We start from the raw sequence: 18,189 nt of genomic DNA, 5'->3' as shown, positions 1-18,189 counted from the left end.
TTATTATTTTATCCGATTAATCGATTAATCGGAAAAATAAATCGACAGATTAATCGATTATTAAAATAATCGTTAGTTAAAGCCCTAGCAAGTACATAAACGAATTTCGGTAGAGTTGAGGGAGCATTTTATTTGAAAACAAAATGAATCCACCTCGTCTACAGCGGCTGCCTTAGATTTCGGGAGTAAATAGAGAGAGCTTTGTGGATTAATACATCCAGCCACACAACATCTACAACGCTTGGGAGACATTCTCGTCAGTGCAGCAATGGCGGATGCGTGTACAACTCGGCTGTGAACTCGATCAGGGCGGCTCTATGTTAGAACGGCAGTGTCTGTCAACACTCGTGGACGGGGCCTGTGGCTTTAGTGACATCACTAAAGCCGCATTCTGAAAACAGGTCGTTGGGAGACATTGCTTATGATTTATGGGGATTAATAAAAAAGGAGTGAGTGGATTTGTATCACTGGTTGCCAACACATTTATGTCCAAACCGCATGCAAAAGTGAATTTTGCATAATAGGTCCCCTTTAAGTCTTCACAGTTAGTTTTGCACATATACGCAGCTTTCTCTACCGTGAACGAGATTAGAATGTTATTCACGATGCTGATGTATAGATAAAACGTTAAATCTTAGGTAGTAGACATATTTCTCTCGGTTGTTTCGTTTTCTTAACTTTATATGGCGGTACTGTGCTGTAGAACTACGTCAATCTCCAGGATTCCCCTGCGGTCAGGACACTCAATGCTTGGACTAACAGGGATATAAAAAGACCAAACTCGCACCTTATTGGGGATGTAGGCTATACTAGATATTAGAGCTGCAACTAACGACTATTTTAATAGTCGACTAGTCACCGACTATTGAAACGATTAGTCGACTAATCGAACAATTATTACATTTTTCTAAAATGTAAATTTAGCATGAGATTGCTTTAATTCTGTGGAAAATGATAGTAAACACAAGAAAGAAGGGGGTACTTCAATGAAAAATGCATATTTTATTGAACTTTGCTGCTGATAGGCCGATTTATACTAAAAGTAAATAAAAATGCCCTGTCTAAAACCAATTAGGCACAGTGCTCGGTCAATATAGACATAAATGCATAAAGAAACTATCATTTTTATAAAGGACAGGCACATTTGTTTTATAAGAAAAAATAAATTAAAATCAAGTAAACAGGGGAATGGGAAAAATATTTTCCCATTCAGAAAAGTTCTCTTTTCGCCCAGTCTGAGTTGTAGGTTGTACATTGTTTTTTTCTTTGACACTGGTGGCTCGATTTTGTTGTGTTGTCCTCCTCGTCCGTCTCTCCCCCCATTTCACACAATAGATGTAAATAGAACGTTTTTAAAAAGCTAGCTAGCAACTGAACTCACGCGGTTTCATCCTGGATGTGTGTTGATGCGCGCGCGCGACCGACAGCACAGGCAGGATGTACACAACCATGAAGAAAACACAGTAACAGTAGACAGAAACAGTTTAATTTGAAACCAGGAAATTCTACTTTAGAAGTAAGTTTTCACAAAAAAAACGGGACAATTCGTGTCCCGTGAAAGAATATAAATTGTCCGGGACTGTCGCTCAAAAAAGAGAACAATCCCTGGAAAACCGGGACGGGTGGCAACGCTTTCTCTTTAAATGTTCGTGCATCACCGAGGTGCTGCCGTGATACGCAAGGACTGCTTTGCAAACCATGCAGGTAATCTTTTTATTCGCCGTATCCAGGCTAAAATGCTCCCAAACATTAGATGTTTTGGTATGCGCAGCTGCTGCGTTGGACGCCGCCATTTCTGTATGTTATCGCTCAGCAGTGAAGCTAATGCGCATGTGCGACTCTCGGCAGAGATTGTAATGAAGAGAGATGCCTCACTCGGTCAGAAAAAAACATGTCTTGCGACAACTTCATTTCTATTATCGATTGTTGTCGACGAATCGTTGCAGCCCTACTAGATATAGGAACAGGCAAGCAGACTCAGAATATGAACATAACGTGCAATGTTTCAAGCCGAGCGATTTCCAGTGAAATACTGGCATAAAGTTGGCTTGACACTGGATATTCCCACATTTAGGGACAGTCTCTAGAAACGGGTGTACCAATGGCGCATGCAACTTTAACTTAACTAGGACGTAGTTCCTACTTAATGAGGAAGGGATATTGTCACTATCATGGTCACAGTACTGCATGCAAATACAAAATGAATTGTGAAAGGGTGAGTTTATCGACCTGTGAAATAGCAGCTTCATTGTCTGCCAGACCCAGCAGGAAGATTCTAGCCTTGTCGATTTTGACAGGAACTGTACGACCTCTCCACTCAACCTCACTCATCACAGCTGCCTGCTTAGCTCTTGTCTGAGTAATCAGTGTCTGAGAGAAAGGAAGAGAACAATTTTAAAGATGGTCAATTTAACCAATAGTGATTTCGTTTAAAAAAATAAAATTAAAAAAACTTTAAGAAAACATGAGGTTTGGCATGCAATTTTTGCCCAGAAAACAAAACCTTTTTATATAACATGGTTATGAAGACAAGAAATGTCTTCCTGTAGAAACAGTAGAGCGTTGACGCTTGCAATGCCAAGGTCATGGGTTCGATTCACAGGGAAACCAAGAACTGATAAGAATGTAAATGTGTACCTTGAAATGCAATATAAGTCACTTTGGATAAAAGCGTAAATGAAATTAAATGAAGACTGACCTCCAATTTTTCAGCCATCATGCCACCCCCTCCTCCTGCACTCAGTCTCATCTGCATGAGGTCGTTTATTGCATTCTGGTCACCTAGAGAACAAAGAGCATCTGGGCATGAAGGCTGTGGTTTGGACAAAGTAGTCAAAGTGTGTGTATGTTTCAGTATGTTTGGATGAAGTCTAAGGATGGCGAAAACTAAAAAAATTCTTGACCGACCACCGAGCCTCATTAGCCGGTTGAAACCGGTTAACCGATTAGTTTAAAATATGCTACGCTATTTAAAATAACAGCCATTTCGAGCCGCGCCTGCAATTTCGCAACTCAGTCGCATCTCTCCGCCGCTCTGCCTCCCGCTCACACACACACACATGGCGCCGACGCCGCCCTTCCACTCACGTCACTTTTTTAAAATCCCCAACAGCGCGAAACAGTTTCCCGCAAACGCGGCGTCGAGGAGCTTGTATATAATCGGAGGACAAATGGCTCCTTAGTTTCGAAATGGTTTGGGTACAAGGTGATCGCGTTGAAAATAAAGGTGTTTGTCTAGCATTAGAAGCTCATTTGAAACATTGCCGTGGCTCATTTCAGAAAATGACAGCTCCGAACCGAAGCCGCTTTAGTTTGAGGCAGTGCTAACAATAATAAAGAAAGATGATGATCATCATCACCTTATCTGTTACCACTGAAATGTAGATGTAATGTATTTTCATATTTAAGCACTGTCACACAAGTTGAAACTTACACACACTACTCTTCTTTGCACGCTTCCTCCTGTCGTCGGCCCTGGCGCTAACCTCGAGTGTGTTAGCCTGTAGTCTTTACTTTTCCAAAACCTTGTGAGCGCGCAAACCCAAACGCTGTGACCTCGCGGCAAATGTTTTTATTGGTTTATTAAGTACAAACGGGCGAGTTATGAAAAATTTAGTGTGAGGGATTTGTTCACTTCACACAAAAAGATTTTGGAATGAGACGGCTAACTGTAGTAGCGTTTAGTCCACTGTCTATAATAGCCTAATTTAGAGATCACTTCTTTTTTTTTTTACCGACTACCAACAACTTTGATCGGTTAACGTTGATACGGTCAACCATCTGTCGAACGGTCATCGGTTAACATCCCTAATGAAGTCCAATACTTTCATTCATGCATGTTTGATTGGCCCACCTTAGCCTTTAAAATGCCCCTATTAATCAATTTCAAAGGTTCCAAATTTAGTTTTGGAGGTCTCCTTCAATAGGTTTTCATGTATTCAAGGTCAAAAAAATAAATAAATAACTTACATTTTCTTATCTATCTATCTAAATCCCTTCTATGTAACGATGGCATCGGTTTAACTATCAATTAGAGTCGATAGCGAAGAAAACAGTTGAGCATGTTTTTGCAATGCAGAAAACAGCATGTGTTGTCTCGACATGTCGACAACACATACCAATCTCTTCTAGGCCTCAGTTCCAACTAGGGACGGGTACCAAAACCCAGTATTAAACGGGCCCCATTGCTAAATTATGAAAGGCCACTGGATCGATAAGCTCGGACGTTATCGGTTCCACTGTCGGTACTGGAGAAATTAAAGGGCACCTATTATGCAAAATTCACTTTTACATGGTGTTTGAACATAAATGTGTGTTGGCAGCGTGTGTACACAACCACCCTATAATGATAAAAATCCAACAGTGTTTTTTTTTTAAATCCCCATAAATCATAAGCACTGTCTCAGAACGAGCTGTTCTCCGAATCAATGCAATGTGACGTAGAATTGCACAAGCCCCGCCCACGACTGTTGATTGACACTGCAGTTTGAGCATAGACCCGCCCTGAGTGAGCTGGACAAAGTCCGCCATTGTTTTGACACTGGAGCAGCTGTAGAATGTCTCCGAGAGCGATTGAGGTGTTTCGTTTTTTGGATGTTAGAATAAACATAGCAGTCTTCATTTACTCTCGTTGTTACTCGAGGATTGTTACTCGAGGATACTCGAGGTACAACTGCTCTCGTGATCCAGTTTACAGTCTCCGGAGCGACAGGACTAACGTTACTGATCACCGCAGAAATGAAAGTGAGAGCGAGCACTTTATGACAGATCGAGCTCATCGAGTCGTTTTACAGATATACAGTTTATAAAGCACCCACTGAAAAGGTGTATATATTTGTTTACTGTTAGTTGTAACGAGTGTTTTGTGTACTTCCCTGTGTAACATTATGTTCCATGATAATGAAAGGGAGAGTTAGTTTATGTATAAGACTTAATGCGCACTTCTTATACGGCATTTATTCTTACAGTGATTTTCTGCAGTAAAACTAACGCTTCATCTTTTGTGTGATGTACAATAAACTTAATTGAACTCATCAGTACATTTTGGTCATCATTCAGACGGGGTCTACTACAGCAGGTTTGTATTTATAGTGGACAGATGGCATATAAGTTATAAACAATTAAAATAAACACCCGTTCTATCTCTATTCATATAGCATATATTCTCTAGCTCTGAGGGCATTATTGTCCGACTCGAACACCGTTACGGTTTTGATATCATCTTTCTGTGAGATGAGATTGTCCTGGCTCTGAATGCGAGCTGGTTAGGCTCCACCCCCTGTGAGTAGAACCGCATCTCATTAACTTTTAAAGGAGACACACTAAAACGGTGCGTTTTTCTCAGCCCCCAAAAAATGACAATTTAAACATGCAGCAAAAAATTATGATCTGTGGGGTATTTTGAGCTAAAACATCACATACACACTCTGGGGACATCAGAGACTTATTTTACATCTTGTGAAAAGGGGCATAATAGGTGCCCTTTAAGAAAGTACATGTGCTATTTATTATTGCTATAAAGACATTCTTGCAAATTTAATCTCACCATCCACTTCTATATACAATAATATTGAACCATTTGTCTGTGATGCAACTAATTTTATTTTAGATTTTGGCTTTCAATGATTATTAAAAAAAAGAAGAAATTTGAGGTAAAACCATTAAAAACTAAAGCCATATAGCGCAACTTCCTTCCCTTCACAGCGGTGCGCTGTCATTTCTCCCAAACATAACGTCAGAATCTGCACGATTGGTGATTGTTGTAAAACGCAGTCTCTACTGTTGCCAAACTGCGGGACGCGATTGATAATAAAAAGCTATCAAAAGCACCAAAAATCGACAGAGTAGGCGCTGTTTCAAAGGTGGCGCGCTACGAAACACACCACAACGAGACAAGCAACGTATACTTTGGGCTTCGTGTGCACATCTAAACGATCAAATATACACAAATTTCACAATTACCGTCTTGGAGATTCACTTAAAACTGTTTATTCACTTAAATAGAGTTTATGTCTTAAATAGCTGGGAGAAAATATGATGTTTGTGTAATAATGATTAGATCAGCATTTGGTCTTAAAGAGGCAGCAGTCTAATAACCCTGCTGACGATTGCTCCATTAATGTGAATCAAACAACAAAAGGCAAAGAGAAAATCAGTCGCAACACTTGAATGAATCATTTTGGCTTTTATAAGCTTTAATCTATCTATGATAAACGATGCAGTGTTATTTTACATTTGATTATTAGATGTCTTTTTAGCCCATATTACTCACCTGAACAGTAATGTCAGTAGACATTACTGAAATTAAAGGGGTATAAAATTAAAATCACTGGGTATATAATTTCTATATTTGTTTTATAGTATACTTTTTTTGTTTGACGATGTGTTTGTACTTTGTTTTTGGTGTCCTGTGTCTTCTGTTTTAAAACAAAAGCCTGCACCCTTCTGCATAACATACATGTTTTATTTGTTTTGTTAAAGCATTGCTTTTTCTTTTGCTATAGATATTTTACATTTCAAAATATAAAGCAATAATTATGTTCTAAATTATTTTCCCCCCTTTTTTTAACCCTTGTGCATTGTTCAAATTTCCATCCTTTCGTTATGTTCGTGGCTGAAAACAGCCACTACTTTAAACTGCTGTAAAAATTGATCAGATAAATATTTTTTTGCCATTTTTTTTGCATAAATCTATTAATCAACCTCAGTCCTGTTCAAAACTACTAAATGTTTTTAAAAAAATCAAGATTTTAACTCTTTAATTGCCAAATTCAAAAATTATGTCACTGATTTGGGAGGGAAAAAAACACAAAATTACTTATTTTCAATATAAAATGTGATTGTGGACTGGATTTTTTTTTACCTTTTATCACAGTCTTGGACATGTCAAAGATTAGAAACAACATTGGTTTTGATGCATTGTTAGTTTTTGTGCAGCATCAGATTTTAACTTTTTCTCCCTCATTTACTGTTCGTGGCTGTTTTTGCCCCATTGACTTCCATTATAACCACATTTTTTGATTGCAAAGCCATGACACCATAAAATCATGTATTTTTGATTGTTGGTGGTTTTCCCTGTTGGGAAGAGGTAAAAATTGTAATTTTTACTGTTGATAACCAGGTGGCACAATTAACCCTTTATATAGGCCTGTGCAAAAAAAAGCTTAGTTTCTGGCTTTTACATGGAGTTATATGGAGTATAATAGCATAATAAAGTGTGTGTGTGTGTGTGTGTGTGTGTGTGTGTGTGTGTGTGTGTGTGTGTGTGTGTGTGTGTGTGTGTGAGAGAACTTGATGTGTCTGAGAAAATCAAAATATGCACCTCAGCTCTCAGAACTACATGGAGTAAACAAAAACAAAGTAAGTGTATTTATGCATCTGCTGCCTTTTGATAATGAGAAATGCAGACTAAACAAAAACTAAGCAAGTGGATTTGAACACTTGCATGCAAGCCTGCTGGTCATTTGATGGTGAGAAGAGCAGCAAGCAACATGAGAAAGGGCTTGACTTGTAGTGAAGTTTTAGAGATGATCATGCAGCCCGACCCCTCCAGCGAGCTGCAGGATGTATTGTCTTCTCCCTCTGACACCACAGACTCAGGAGAGTCAGACCATTATTTGGATGTGGCACCCTCATCATCCTCTCTAGCTTCCACTGAAGGCGAGGAGGATTCGGAAGATCCTGGGTCTGGGTGGATTGTGAGAAACGGTGAAGTTTGGTTTTCCACCAACGCGGAGACAACTCCCTTTCTTCAGCCTGCCAGAGGCGTGACTTCATGGCCGACGCGCTATGCCATCGCAAGGGTCCAGAACATTGATTCTGTGTTCAATCTGTTTTTTACGGGTGCCGCACAATGAGAAACTGGACCGGGGTGGACTCCACAGATCTCCGTGCCTACATGGGGCTACTGATTTTGGCCGGTGTCTACAGGTCCAGAGGGGAGTCCACACGTTGCCTGTGGGATGATCACAGTGGTCGTGCGATTTTTAGAGCCACCATGTCCCTCTCAAGATTCAAGAAATCACCAGAGCTCTGCGTTTTGGAGGTTGGTCATGCTGACAATGAGGTCAATCATCTCGTCGGCCATGAAGTCACGCCTCTGGCAGGCTGAAGAAAGGGAGTTGTCTCCGCGTTGGTGGAAAACCACACTTCGCCGTTTCTCCCAATCCACCCAGACCCAGGATCTTCCGAATCCCCCTCGCCTTCAGTGGAAGCTAGAGAGGATGATGAGGGTGCCACATCCAAATAATGGTCTGACTCTCCTGAGTCTGTGGTGTCAGAGGGAGAAGACAATACATCCTGCAGCTCGCTGGAGGGGTCAGGCTGCATGATCATCTCTAGAACTTCACTGCAAGTCAAGCCCTTTCTCATGTTGCTTGCTGCTCTTCTCACCATCAAATGACCAGCAGGCTTGCATGCAAGTGTTCAAATCCACTTGCTTAGTTTTTGTTTAGTCTGCATTTCTCACCATCAAAAGGTAGATGCATAAATACACTTACTTGGTTTTTGTTTACTCCATGTAGTTCTGAGAGCTGAGGTGCATATTTTGATTTTCTCAGACGCATCAAGGTGAGTTCTCTCTCACTCACACACACACACACACACACACACACACACACACACACACACACACACACACACACACACACACACACACACACACACACACACACACACACACACACACACACACACACACACACACACACACACACACACACACACACACACACACACACACACACACACACACACACACACACACACACACACACACACACACACACACACACACACACACACACACACACACACACACACACACACACACACACACACACACACACACACACACACACACACACACACACACACTATTATGCTATTATACTCCATATAACTCCATGTAAAAGCCAGAAACTAAGCTTTTTTTTGCACAGGCCTATATAAAGGGTTAATGGTGCCACCTGGTTATCAACAGTAAAAATTTAAATTTTTACCTCTTCCCAACAGGGAAAACCACCAACAATCAAAAATGCATGATTTTATGGTGTCATGGCTTTGCAATCAAAAAATGTGGTTATAATGGAAGTCAATGGGGCAAAAACAGCCACGAACAGTAAATGAGGGAGAAAAAGTTAAAATCTGATGCTGCACAAAAACTAACAATGCATCAAAACCAATGTTGTTTCTAATCTTTGACATGTCCAAGACTGTGATAAAAGGTAAAAAAAAATCCAGTCCACAATCACATTTTATATTGAAAATAAGTAATTTTGTGTTTTTTCCCCTCCCAAATCAGTTACATAATTTATGAATTTGGCAATTAAAGAGTTAAAATCTTGATTTTTTTAAAAACATTTAGTAGTTTTGAACAGGACTGAGGTTGATTAATAGATTTATGCAAAAAAAATGGCAAAAAAATATTTATCTGATCAATTTTTACAGCAGTTTAAAGTAGTGGCTGTTTTCAGCCACGAACATAACGAAAGGGTAGTGAATTTGCCCAGAGTGTACTGTTGAGTTTTTGAAAATTTTCAAAGCATTTTCCTAAAATATGTGTAAAAATAAGCTTTGTCACCAAAAATCATTCCATTTGCTGAAACACGGAAAAAGTTATGGCCAAAATAAGACTCAAAAATACCCCATAGTGGCTGAAAACAGCCACAACAGCACATAAGGGTTAATATAACAAAAAGAACCGATAAGAATACCGTTAAAGTACCGGATCGATAAGAAGAATCGGTAATAGTAGTAATACCATTAAAACCCTAACGATACCCATCCCTAAAACTACAGTGTTTAAGGGAGAATTTGCAGGCAGCTAATGAAGAACATTATGCAAATCTGTTACAAACTTACATGGATTCATAGAGGAAGTAAGACTGGAATTACTGGTGACCAGTGTTGTTTTTGGCAGCCCTTTTAGTTTTTTAGTCTTTTTGACAAAATTGCTTTTTAGTTTTAGTCACATTTTAGTCACTTATAAAATTGATAGTTTTAGTCGACGAAAACGCAAAAAGGTTTTAGTCAATTTTAGTAAAAAAAAAAAAAAGGAAAAAAAAAAGTTGTCTTTCACAAATTAATTTAGGTTAAAAAGTATTGGAAATGGGCTTAGGTTTGACAGGTTGCAGCAAGGGTTGCAATTCATAAAACAACAGTTAACCTTAAAACCTTTGCATAATAAACTAGACTTTCTGAATAATTTGATTGGTTGGGTCCTTACATGCGCTTCGTGAGGCACACACGCACACTAGCACACACACGCAAGGTCTCTCGCTCCCCTTCTCTGCTGTGCGCGCGCTACACATGCGCGCTCTTGCTCGCTCGATCTAGATTCCGGGAGATTTTAACTAATTTGCGGGCAATTCTGAAATTATCGTACATTATGGGATTTTTTTCATTATTGATCGTACAGAGGTCAAAATTATCGTATTTATAGGCAGAAATGACATGCATTGTGAACGTCAGACTTATAATTATTTGTTATAACCATCTCGTCTCGTCAACGAAAACTAGAAAACGTCTCGTCATGTTTTAGTAACCTTGGAGCCATTTTTAGCTAGTCATCGTAACGTTATCGTCATAAAAAAAAAGGTGCGTCAACGAAATAATTGCGTTATCGTCATCATTGACGAAAACAACATTGCTGGTGGCAGTTCAGAATCGTTCTCTCATTTAAAAGACAATAACTCTTTGAAACTTTCTGGACCTTTTTCATCCACAAACAGCTATAAAACACACTACATTAAAGGTTATCTGAAACAGTCTCAGTTTCTCACCAATGTTATATGCACAGTATCGGATGTTAGGTGAAATCTCTTCCACTCTCTGATAAAAAAGCACTGCTTGCTCCTCAGTAAAAGCACTTGCCAGTTTCTCATAGATGGTCCTGCAAACAGTCCAAAGAAATAAAACAATCTTTCACAAAATATACAGGATAAATATACACCAAATATTTTCTATATATATGTAAACAGCTATTTTAAGCCGCTGCAGTGTTTCCCAATTATTACCTAGACTGTGGCAGCCCAGCTCAATCGCTTCAGCTGAAAATATATTTCATAATATAAAAGCTCTAATGTTGTTTTGCACCATTGGTTTGGCAGCGCATCTGTAAATCAGAATTAAAATCACAATATGGCTCCGCGCACTTCTTAAAACGCAAAAGGCAGCAGCGCAACTGGTTTTCAATGAGCCCAAGAGACCCCACGTCCCCAATTTTACATCCCCTCCAGTAGCCTGCAGTCGAGAGGCACATCACTTTCGAGAATATTTTCATTCATTGTTTCTTGGTGGTGGAATTAGCTACCCAACCTTATCCGGACAGCAAAATCCCTGACAATATTCAAGTAACAGCTGAAATCTACTCTCTTCCGTGATCACTTAAAGGGTTAGTTCACCCAAAAATTAAAATAATGTCATTAATGACTCACCCTCATGTCGTTCTAAGCCCGTAAGACCTCCGTTCATCTTCGGAACACAGTTTAAGATATTTTAGATTTAGTCCGAGAGCTTTCTGTCCCTCCATTGAAAATGTATATACAGTATACTGTCCATGTCCAGAAAGGTAATAAAAACATCATCAAAGTAGTCCATGTGACATCAGTGGGTTAGTTAGTTTTTGAAGCATCGAAAATACTTTTTGGTCCAAAAATAACACAAAATAAGACTTTATTCAGCATTGTATTCTCTCCCGGGTCTGTTGTCAATCTGCGTTCAGGACTCCACAGTGACGCTGCTGACGTAAGACGCTGATGACGTGTTATCTGGTGCGCCGAGCTTCGTTTACAGTCTGAGGGAGACGCACGCTATATACAAGCTATTCTACATTGTTTGCGTGGATATCATTTTTTTAATGGTGCGTAAATGTGCATGTCGCGGATGAGACACTTTTACAGCGTGTGTTTCCCTCAGTCTATAAATGAAGCTCAGGCGCACCAGATAACACGTCATCAGCGTCTTACGCCATCAGCGTAACTGTGAAGGATTGACAACAGACCCGGGAGAGAATACAATGCTGAATAAAGTCTTATTTTGTGTTATTTTTGGACCAAAAAGTATTTTCGATGCTTCAAAAACTTCTAACTAACCCACTGATGTCACATGGACTACTTTGATGATGTTTATATTACCTTTATGGACATGGACAGTATACTAGGGCTGTAACGATTTACGATATTAAACCGAAATCGCGACACTCAGATCCACGAACCTGTGTCGCGGTGTGAGAAGGCAGATCGCGATCGACACACCCCTTCCCAGACTTATCTTTCTCGTCCAGAATAGATCCTAGGGCTGTGACGGGGTCTTTTACATATTAGGTATGGGAATTTCAAGCAAAAATAATATTCGAAGATCGCTGGGTATCATTTGATTATTATTCAAAAATCGCACCTCTCCCCCACACCCGCGAGTGAACACACACACACACACACACACACACACACACACACACACACACACACACACACACACACACACACACACACACACACACACACACACACACACACACACACACACACACACACACACACACACACACACACACACACACACACACACACACACACACACACACACACACACACACACACACACACACACACACACACACACACACACACACACACACACACACACACACACACACACACACACACACACACAGTTTGCTTGTATGTGTGTGTGTGTGGCACCGGCGCGCGCGTGGAGCTCACCTCATAAACGAATCGAAACTTAGAAAGCTTGAAATACTTTTACTTGATTTAACGTTAATTCAAAACATAAAGAAATGGCTGCTTAGGCTAATTCGTAGGAAGTGTGCATTTCTCTATATGCGCGTTCACTTTGTGGCAAGCGTTATTCCTGCGCTTGAGATGCGGGTCATGCGGAATAGGCAATATATTATTTGTGGTTTACAGCACAGACAGTAAGCCTCGGTTACCTCAGAAGAATTTTTAACATGCTCGAATCATCTCCACAATGGAGTATAGTTCTGTTTGTTTTTCAAAAGTATTTTGTTACAAGAAAACAGAGTTATAGCTTTAGCTATTTTATTTATTTGGCTTTTAAAATCCTCCCTCCTCGCAAGAATCGCGGTTTGTATCGAATCGTGGGTCAGAAATCGGGATACGAACCGAATCGTGGGTTTGCTATATCGTTACAGCCCTACAGTATACTGTATATACAGCTTCAATGGAGGGACAGAAATCTCTCGGACTAAATCTAAAATATCTTAAACTGTGTTCCGAAGATGAACGGAGGTCTTACGGGCTTAGAACGACATGAGGGTGAGTCATTAATGACATTATTTTTATTTTTGGGTGAACTAACCCTTTAAAAGAGTTTAAACACCGACAGCAAACATGTGCCATTCAGGTCTTCCCTGCGCTCGCACGCTACCAACACTCGGGTGATAACGCCATAAATGACTGACCATATTAGAGCATACAGAACTCGCATTAAACAAAAGTTTATGGGAAACTATAATGCATATCCATCGACAAACATACATTAACCTAACTGTCTGTTTTATGCGTAATTTTACAACAAACAATATCACATGCATCGTCAGATTTTAGATGAACCGCACTGCAGGTGCATGTCAAACCATGGGTGGAGAGCAGTACAGTTCGATTTTTTACAGAGAACCTTTACACCCCTACTGTGTACCGATCTTCTATTCTATTTACTACTAGTTATAGCACAAAATAAATATGAATGAACAAAGAAAAAACGTAAGAAAAAATAAAATGTACTTAGAAGTATCACGCAGCGTAAAGATGTCAATAAAACTACTAATTTAACGACTTCCCATTGTTGATGGTGTTCAATGTTGTTATTGACATCGGGTCACTTGTAAGATATCACCAATATAGGTTATATCATCATATTGTCCAACCCTGAGATACTACCACAACTAAAAAGAGGTTTGAGTTCACTTTAAAGATCAATTACAAGTTAGTGCAAAGACTTTTTTTTTTTTTTTTTTACTGTGTTCAGTCTGGTCACTGAAAAGGGAGGTCTTTATTTTGCTCTCAGAGTGCACCAGAATGTTCTTTCGAGGGAGTATGCCCATGGACAACCCGTCACGGTATGAGTTTCACCTACCACAGTCTCCCAAAAATCTGTGGGAAACACTGCACTGGCTATAAAACGGTGCACAAAGACAGACAATACCTCGTGAAAAAAGTGAAGTAAAACCTTGCCAATAAGTAGAGATGGTCATACAATAATGATACAGTAATGGTGTCTGCATAGTGCACCAAATGCATAGCAATAAATAAATAGAGAAAAGGAAGCACTGACTTGCACTTGTTAAAGGCCTCCATTGCAGATTTCCATTCCTGCAGCTCAAACTGAACCATTCCAGTAAGATAAGCAGTATAAGCCTACGGAAAACATCAAACACACTTACAGCGAAACAGAACTCAATTAAATCAACATTGAGATGACTTCAGCAACTATTCGTGGAGATAAAAACGTTGTGTAAAACAGCGTGATGTCTCCCTGAAAACAGTGGGGGAAAGAAAAAAAAAGGAAAATAATCAAATACATCTTTGACCAACCTGAGCCTCAAGTTTGGTCTTTGCATCCACACGAGGACTTTCACACAGCTTCTCCAGCTTCTCCCCATGTTTGGCAGCCTTTCGCAGGCGAGCCAACAGGTGAAAACGCTTTCGGGGCTCAGTGTTAGCTTCCTGTTTCAGCTGCATGGCATAACTCCATGCTCTTTCTGCTTCCATTAACACTAACAAGAGATGTCTGGAGTAGACAGATAGAGACAGGGAGAGGAAGAGAGACTAAGACCAAATACAATAAAGCATCTTGCTTTAAGTGCACATTATTTTTAAAGTGCTAGGATACCTGTTGTCTGAAAGCATCTCCACAGTCACTTTCTTGCCAGTAAACTTGTGTCTATTGCCCATTTTAAAGCCCAGAGTCTTTCTCAATCGACGCAGTCGTCGGGAGCAATAACCCCTTTGGTGTCAGAGGAGAGGATCAACATAATTTCAAGAAAATTGCGTAATTTAATTGAAAAAAAAAGTGTCCTTGCTACCTCCCCTCTGCCTTAACTTACCTGTAGCGTTGGTAATCTCCATGCCTGAGTCCATGCTGTTGCTGAGAGTCTTTAATGATCTGCAGAACTAAAGTCAGTGCTAAGGACAATACACCCAGGACATTTCAATTCAAATACAGCATGCTGGGATTTTAAAGTACTACCAAGAGCGTGCACTGCAATAAATGCATATTAAAAGGAGACAGTATCACACATCTCTCAGAAAAGAGCTCAATTTGGCTTTACATTAAGTCATTATCACCAAGTCACATGCAACCAAGTCATTATCCACTACTTTAATCAACACTCATATATATTTATGAAAAACCTATTGAATATCTTGATTATAACGTTACAGAATATACTTTTCTACTCAGTACTTCTTGTGAGATCAAATGACACGTATCCCATAAGACCCCCGTAGCAGCAGTCCACCACTAAACTGCTGCCTAATGCTACTCACCAGCACTAGCTAACTGACACCTTTTAACAGTTTAACATTGAGGATACTCTCCAGGCCAAGACTTCCGTCGATGCTGTTCTCTTTGTTTTCCTCCATTGGCGATATTTTCACCTCATTCTGCTTCTCCGCAGCCATTTTTTCAGCAACCACACGTCTGATGAACCTTCAACACAGCGGATGAAGATAATCCGTCTTCTTCTTTCTTCTTCAGTTGTGTCACAAACTAAATAGCATTACCGCCACCTACTGAGCTGTAGCACGAATAAAACAAAACTGCATTCATGATACATAAAAATATATTTGGGACAGGCTAACTTGTTGCTTAAGGGGTTATATGTGCTTTATTTTTGTATCCACAGTGTGAATTTCTTTCCAAGTGAGTTTGTTAATTAGTGGTTGACAAAGAATATAACTAGGGTAAATTAAGGGTGAGTGGGACAGTTTGTGAATTTCAGCCTCATGTAAAGTTTCTTGCCATAAATTAAAAACATCCGCCCAACACATAATAGCTAGCCTACATTTCTATAATACTGAATATGTTATATCCATTTGAACAGGAAACAAGTTTATATTGTGAAAGGATGCATGGCATACACTTTTATGTAAACAGCCAAAAAAAATGTTTTGGTAACATATGGGTGATTGGGACACAACCTTTGGGTGATTGCGAGACATCTTATCACTGATTTGGGCTAGTAGTATTGATTACACAAGTTATTATACTTTGATATAATTTCATATGCTAGACTTGCCTTTCTGTTCATCATTATTAAAAGAGTTTGTTTCTGTTAAACTTTACTTCTCAATGTTGCTTGATTCATCCACAATTCATACAGTAACAACTGAGGTAAAAGAAGGCTTTCACTCCAAAAGTCATTGAACCATTTTTTAAAAACTTGTTTACACTTTTCAATCACGGTGCATGATGTCACACAAATGAGGGTATCCAATTTTGATTGAGGTCACAGGTATTATAATAGGTCTCAGTAAAGTGTTTTTATTTTTTACTCATAGAGAAATAACTCTGTATAGTTATATTGTCCCATTTGCCCTTATGTTCCAATCACCCTTGATTCCTACAGATTTTTTATTACTGGGGACATTTATCTGTCTAAATAATGGGTAACAATTAAAGAAAGATGTGGCCTATTATACCTATTGGCCAATGTCAATGGCTACCCAGGTAGTTTTGAGCTAGTTTTAGTTTTTTTTTTTTTTCGGGTTCAAGAAGATGCTTTTTGAGGTGTTCATCACCATGGTTAAAACCTGCTCTGGAAAGTCATCTACCTATCCAGTAGCAGCTCCTGACTGTAAATTTAGGTAGGGTGGATTCTGGTTTTAGCGCTAGTTTATGATAAAAAAAATTGTAAACTTAATATATTCTAATCGCTGAATACATAGACACACTTTGGGCAGAGGTCTAACGTCCTTGCATTATTCACCGATTGTAGAGCCCTAATGTTGATTGACAGGCACACATTTATATAGAACCCTATCACACACACGGTGCAATGCAGTGCCAGGCGCGACACACGTGTTTTTTGCTAGTTTTAGCTCGATGCAGTTATCATTTTCACATCCTGCGCCACGTTGTTTAAATAGCAAATGCATTTGCGCCCATTTGCCCATTTAGCACATGGACATGCTGGTCTGAAAACGAGGTGTGTTCAGGCACATTGTTGGCACGTTGCTATTTTGAGGCGACTGAAACACAGTTGCGCTTGAGCCATGGCAGATTCGTTATTTACAAGGCGGAATTGTGGAACCACCTGTGGGTGCATATTAACGCGCTCTTTAAAGGGGTGGTTGAGTATGAGATTTCACTATTCTAACTTTAGTTCGTGTGTAATCATGTTGCTGTTTGCGCATTAACAACATCTGCAAAGTTACAATGCTCAAAGTTCAAAGCAAAGGGAGATATTTGCTTTTAAATAAATCATTTTTTAAGGACTATACAACAAATGGCTGGTAGGGACTAGACGATATTCCTCACGGGTTAGTGACATCACCAACCCTAAAATTTACATAAACCCCGCCCCCGGGAACACACAGTCCATGTTGAGAAGAGGGGGAGTTGTTGTAGTCCAGCACATTTGTGAGTCCGCTCAAACTGTATTCCAGTGGATTCCACAAAGGAATTCCACTGAGGAAAAGAAAATAATTAAAATTCCAGAACAAACATAAAACACAATTCACATTAGCAAGTTTAAACTGTCAATAATTTGATACGAAGCAAAGACATGCCGATATTAAAGGATTAGTTCACTTTTTAAAATGAAAATGCTGTCATCATATGCTCACCCTTAAGTTGTTTCAAACCTGTATGAATTTATTTCCTCTGCTGAACACAAAGGAAGATATTTAGAAGAATGTCAGTAACCAGACAGTTTCTGGTTCCCATTGACATCCATAGTAGGAAAAAAATATACTATGGAAGTCAATGGGAACCAGAAACTGTCCGGTTACTGACATTCTTCTAAATATCTTCCTTTGTGTTCAGCAGAGGAAAGAAATTCATACAGGTTTGAAACAACTTAAGGGTGAGTATATGATGACAGAATTTTCATTTTAAAAGTGAACTAATCCTTTAATTAATGCCTGTATGTTTTCTCTATTAAATAAAAAGACTACGAATAAAGCTTGGGCAGTTTTCATCCAATTT

The 18,189-nt window shown here is 39.4% G+C and overlaps 1 protein-coding gene across 1 annotated transcript in view; it reads right to left on the bottom strand.

The window, feature by feature from the left end:
• Positions 1 to 15,756, bottom strand: part of srp68 (signal recognition particle 68) — a 41,114-nt gene extending 25,358 nt beyond the window's left edge. Inside the window, exons 1-8 of the mRNA XM_079629116.1 lie at positions 15,575 to 15,756; positions 15,086 to 15,152; positions 14,872 to 14,985; positions 14,574 to 14,769; positions 14,314 to 14,396; positions 10,782 to 10,891; positions 2,699 to 2,781; positions 2,230 to 2,370 (exon numbers count right to left, since the gene is read on the bottom strand). Of these exons, the coding sequence (XP_079485242.1) occupies positions 2,230 to 2,370; positions 2,699 to 2,781; positions 10,782 to 10,891; positions 14,314 to 14,396; positions 14,574 to 14,769; positions 14,872 to 14,985; positions 15,086 to 15,152; positions 15,575 to 15,662 (882 nt within the window). The 5' untranslated portion in view covers positions 15,663 to 15,756. The remainder of the gene's footprint in view (positions 1 to 2,229; positions 2,371 to 2,698; positions 2,782 to 10,781; positions 10,892 to 14,313; positions 14,397 to 14,573; positions 14,770 to 14,871; positions 14,986 to 15,085; positions 15,153 to 15,574) is intronic.
• Between the last annotated feature and the right edge of the window lie 2,433 nt (positions 15,757 to 18,189).

This window comes from Phoxinus phoxinus (assembly GCF_949152265.1).
Source record: "Phoxinus phoxinus genome assembly, chromosome: 11".
NCBI lineage: Eukaryota > Metazoa > Chordata > Actinopteri > Cypriniformes > Leuciscidae > Phoxinus > Phoxinus phoxinus.
Note: the sequence above shows the minus strand (reverse complement) of the source record. Positions and strands in the feature narration are given on the sequence as shown.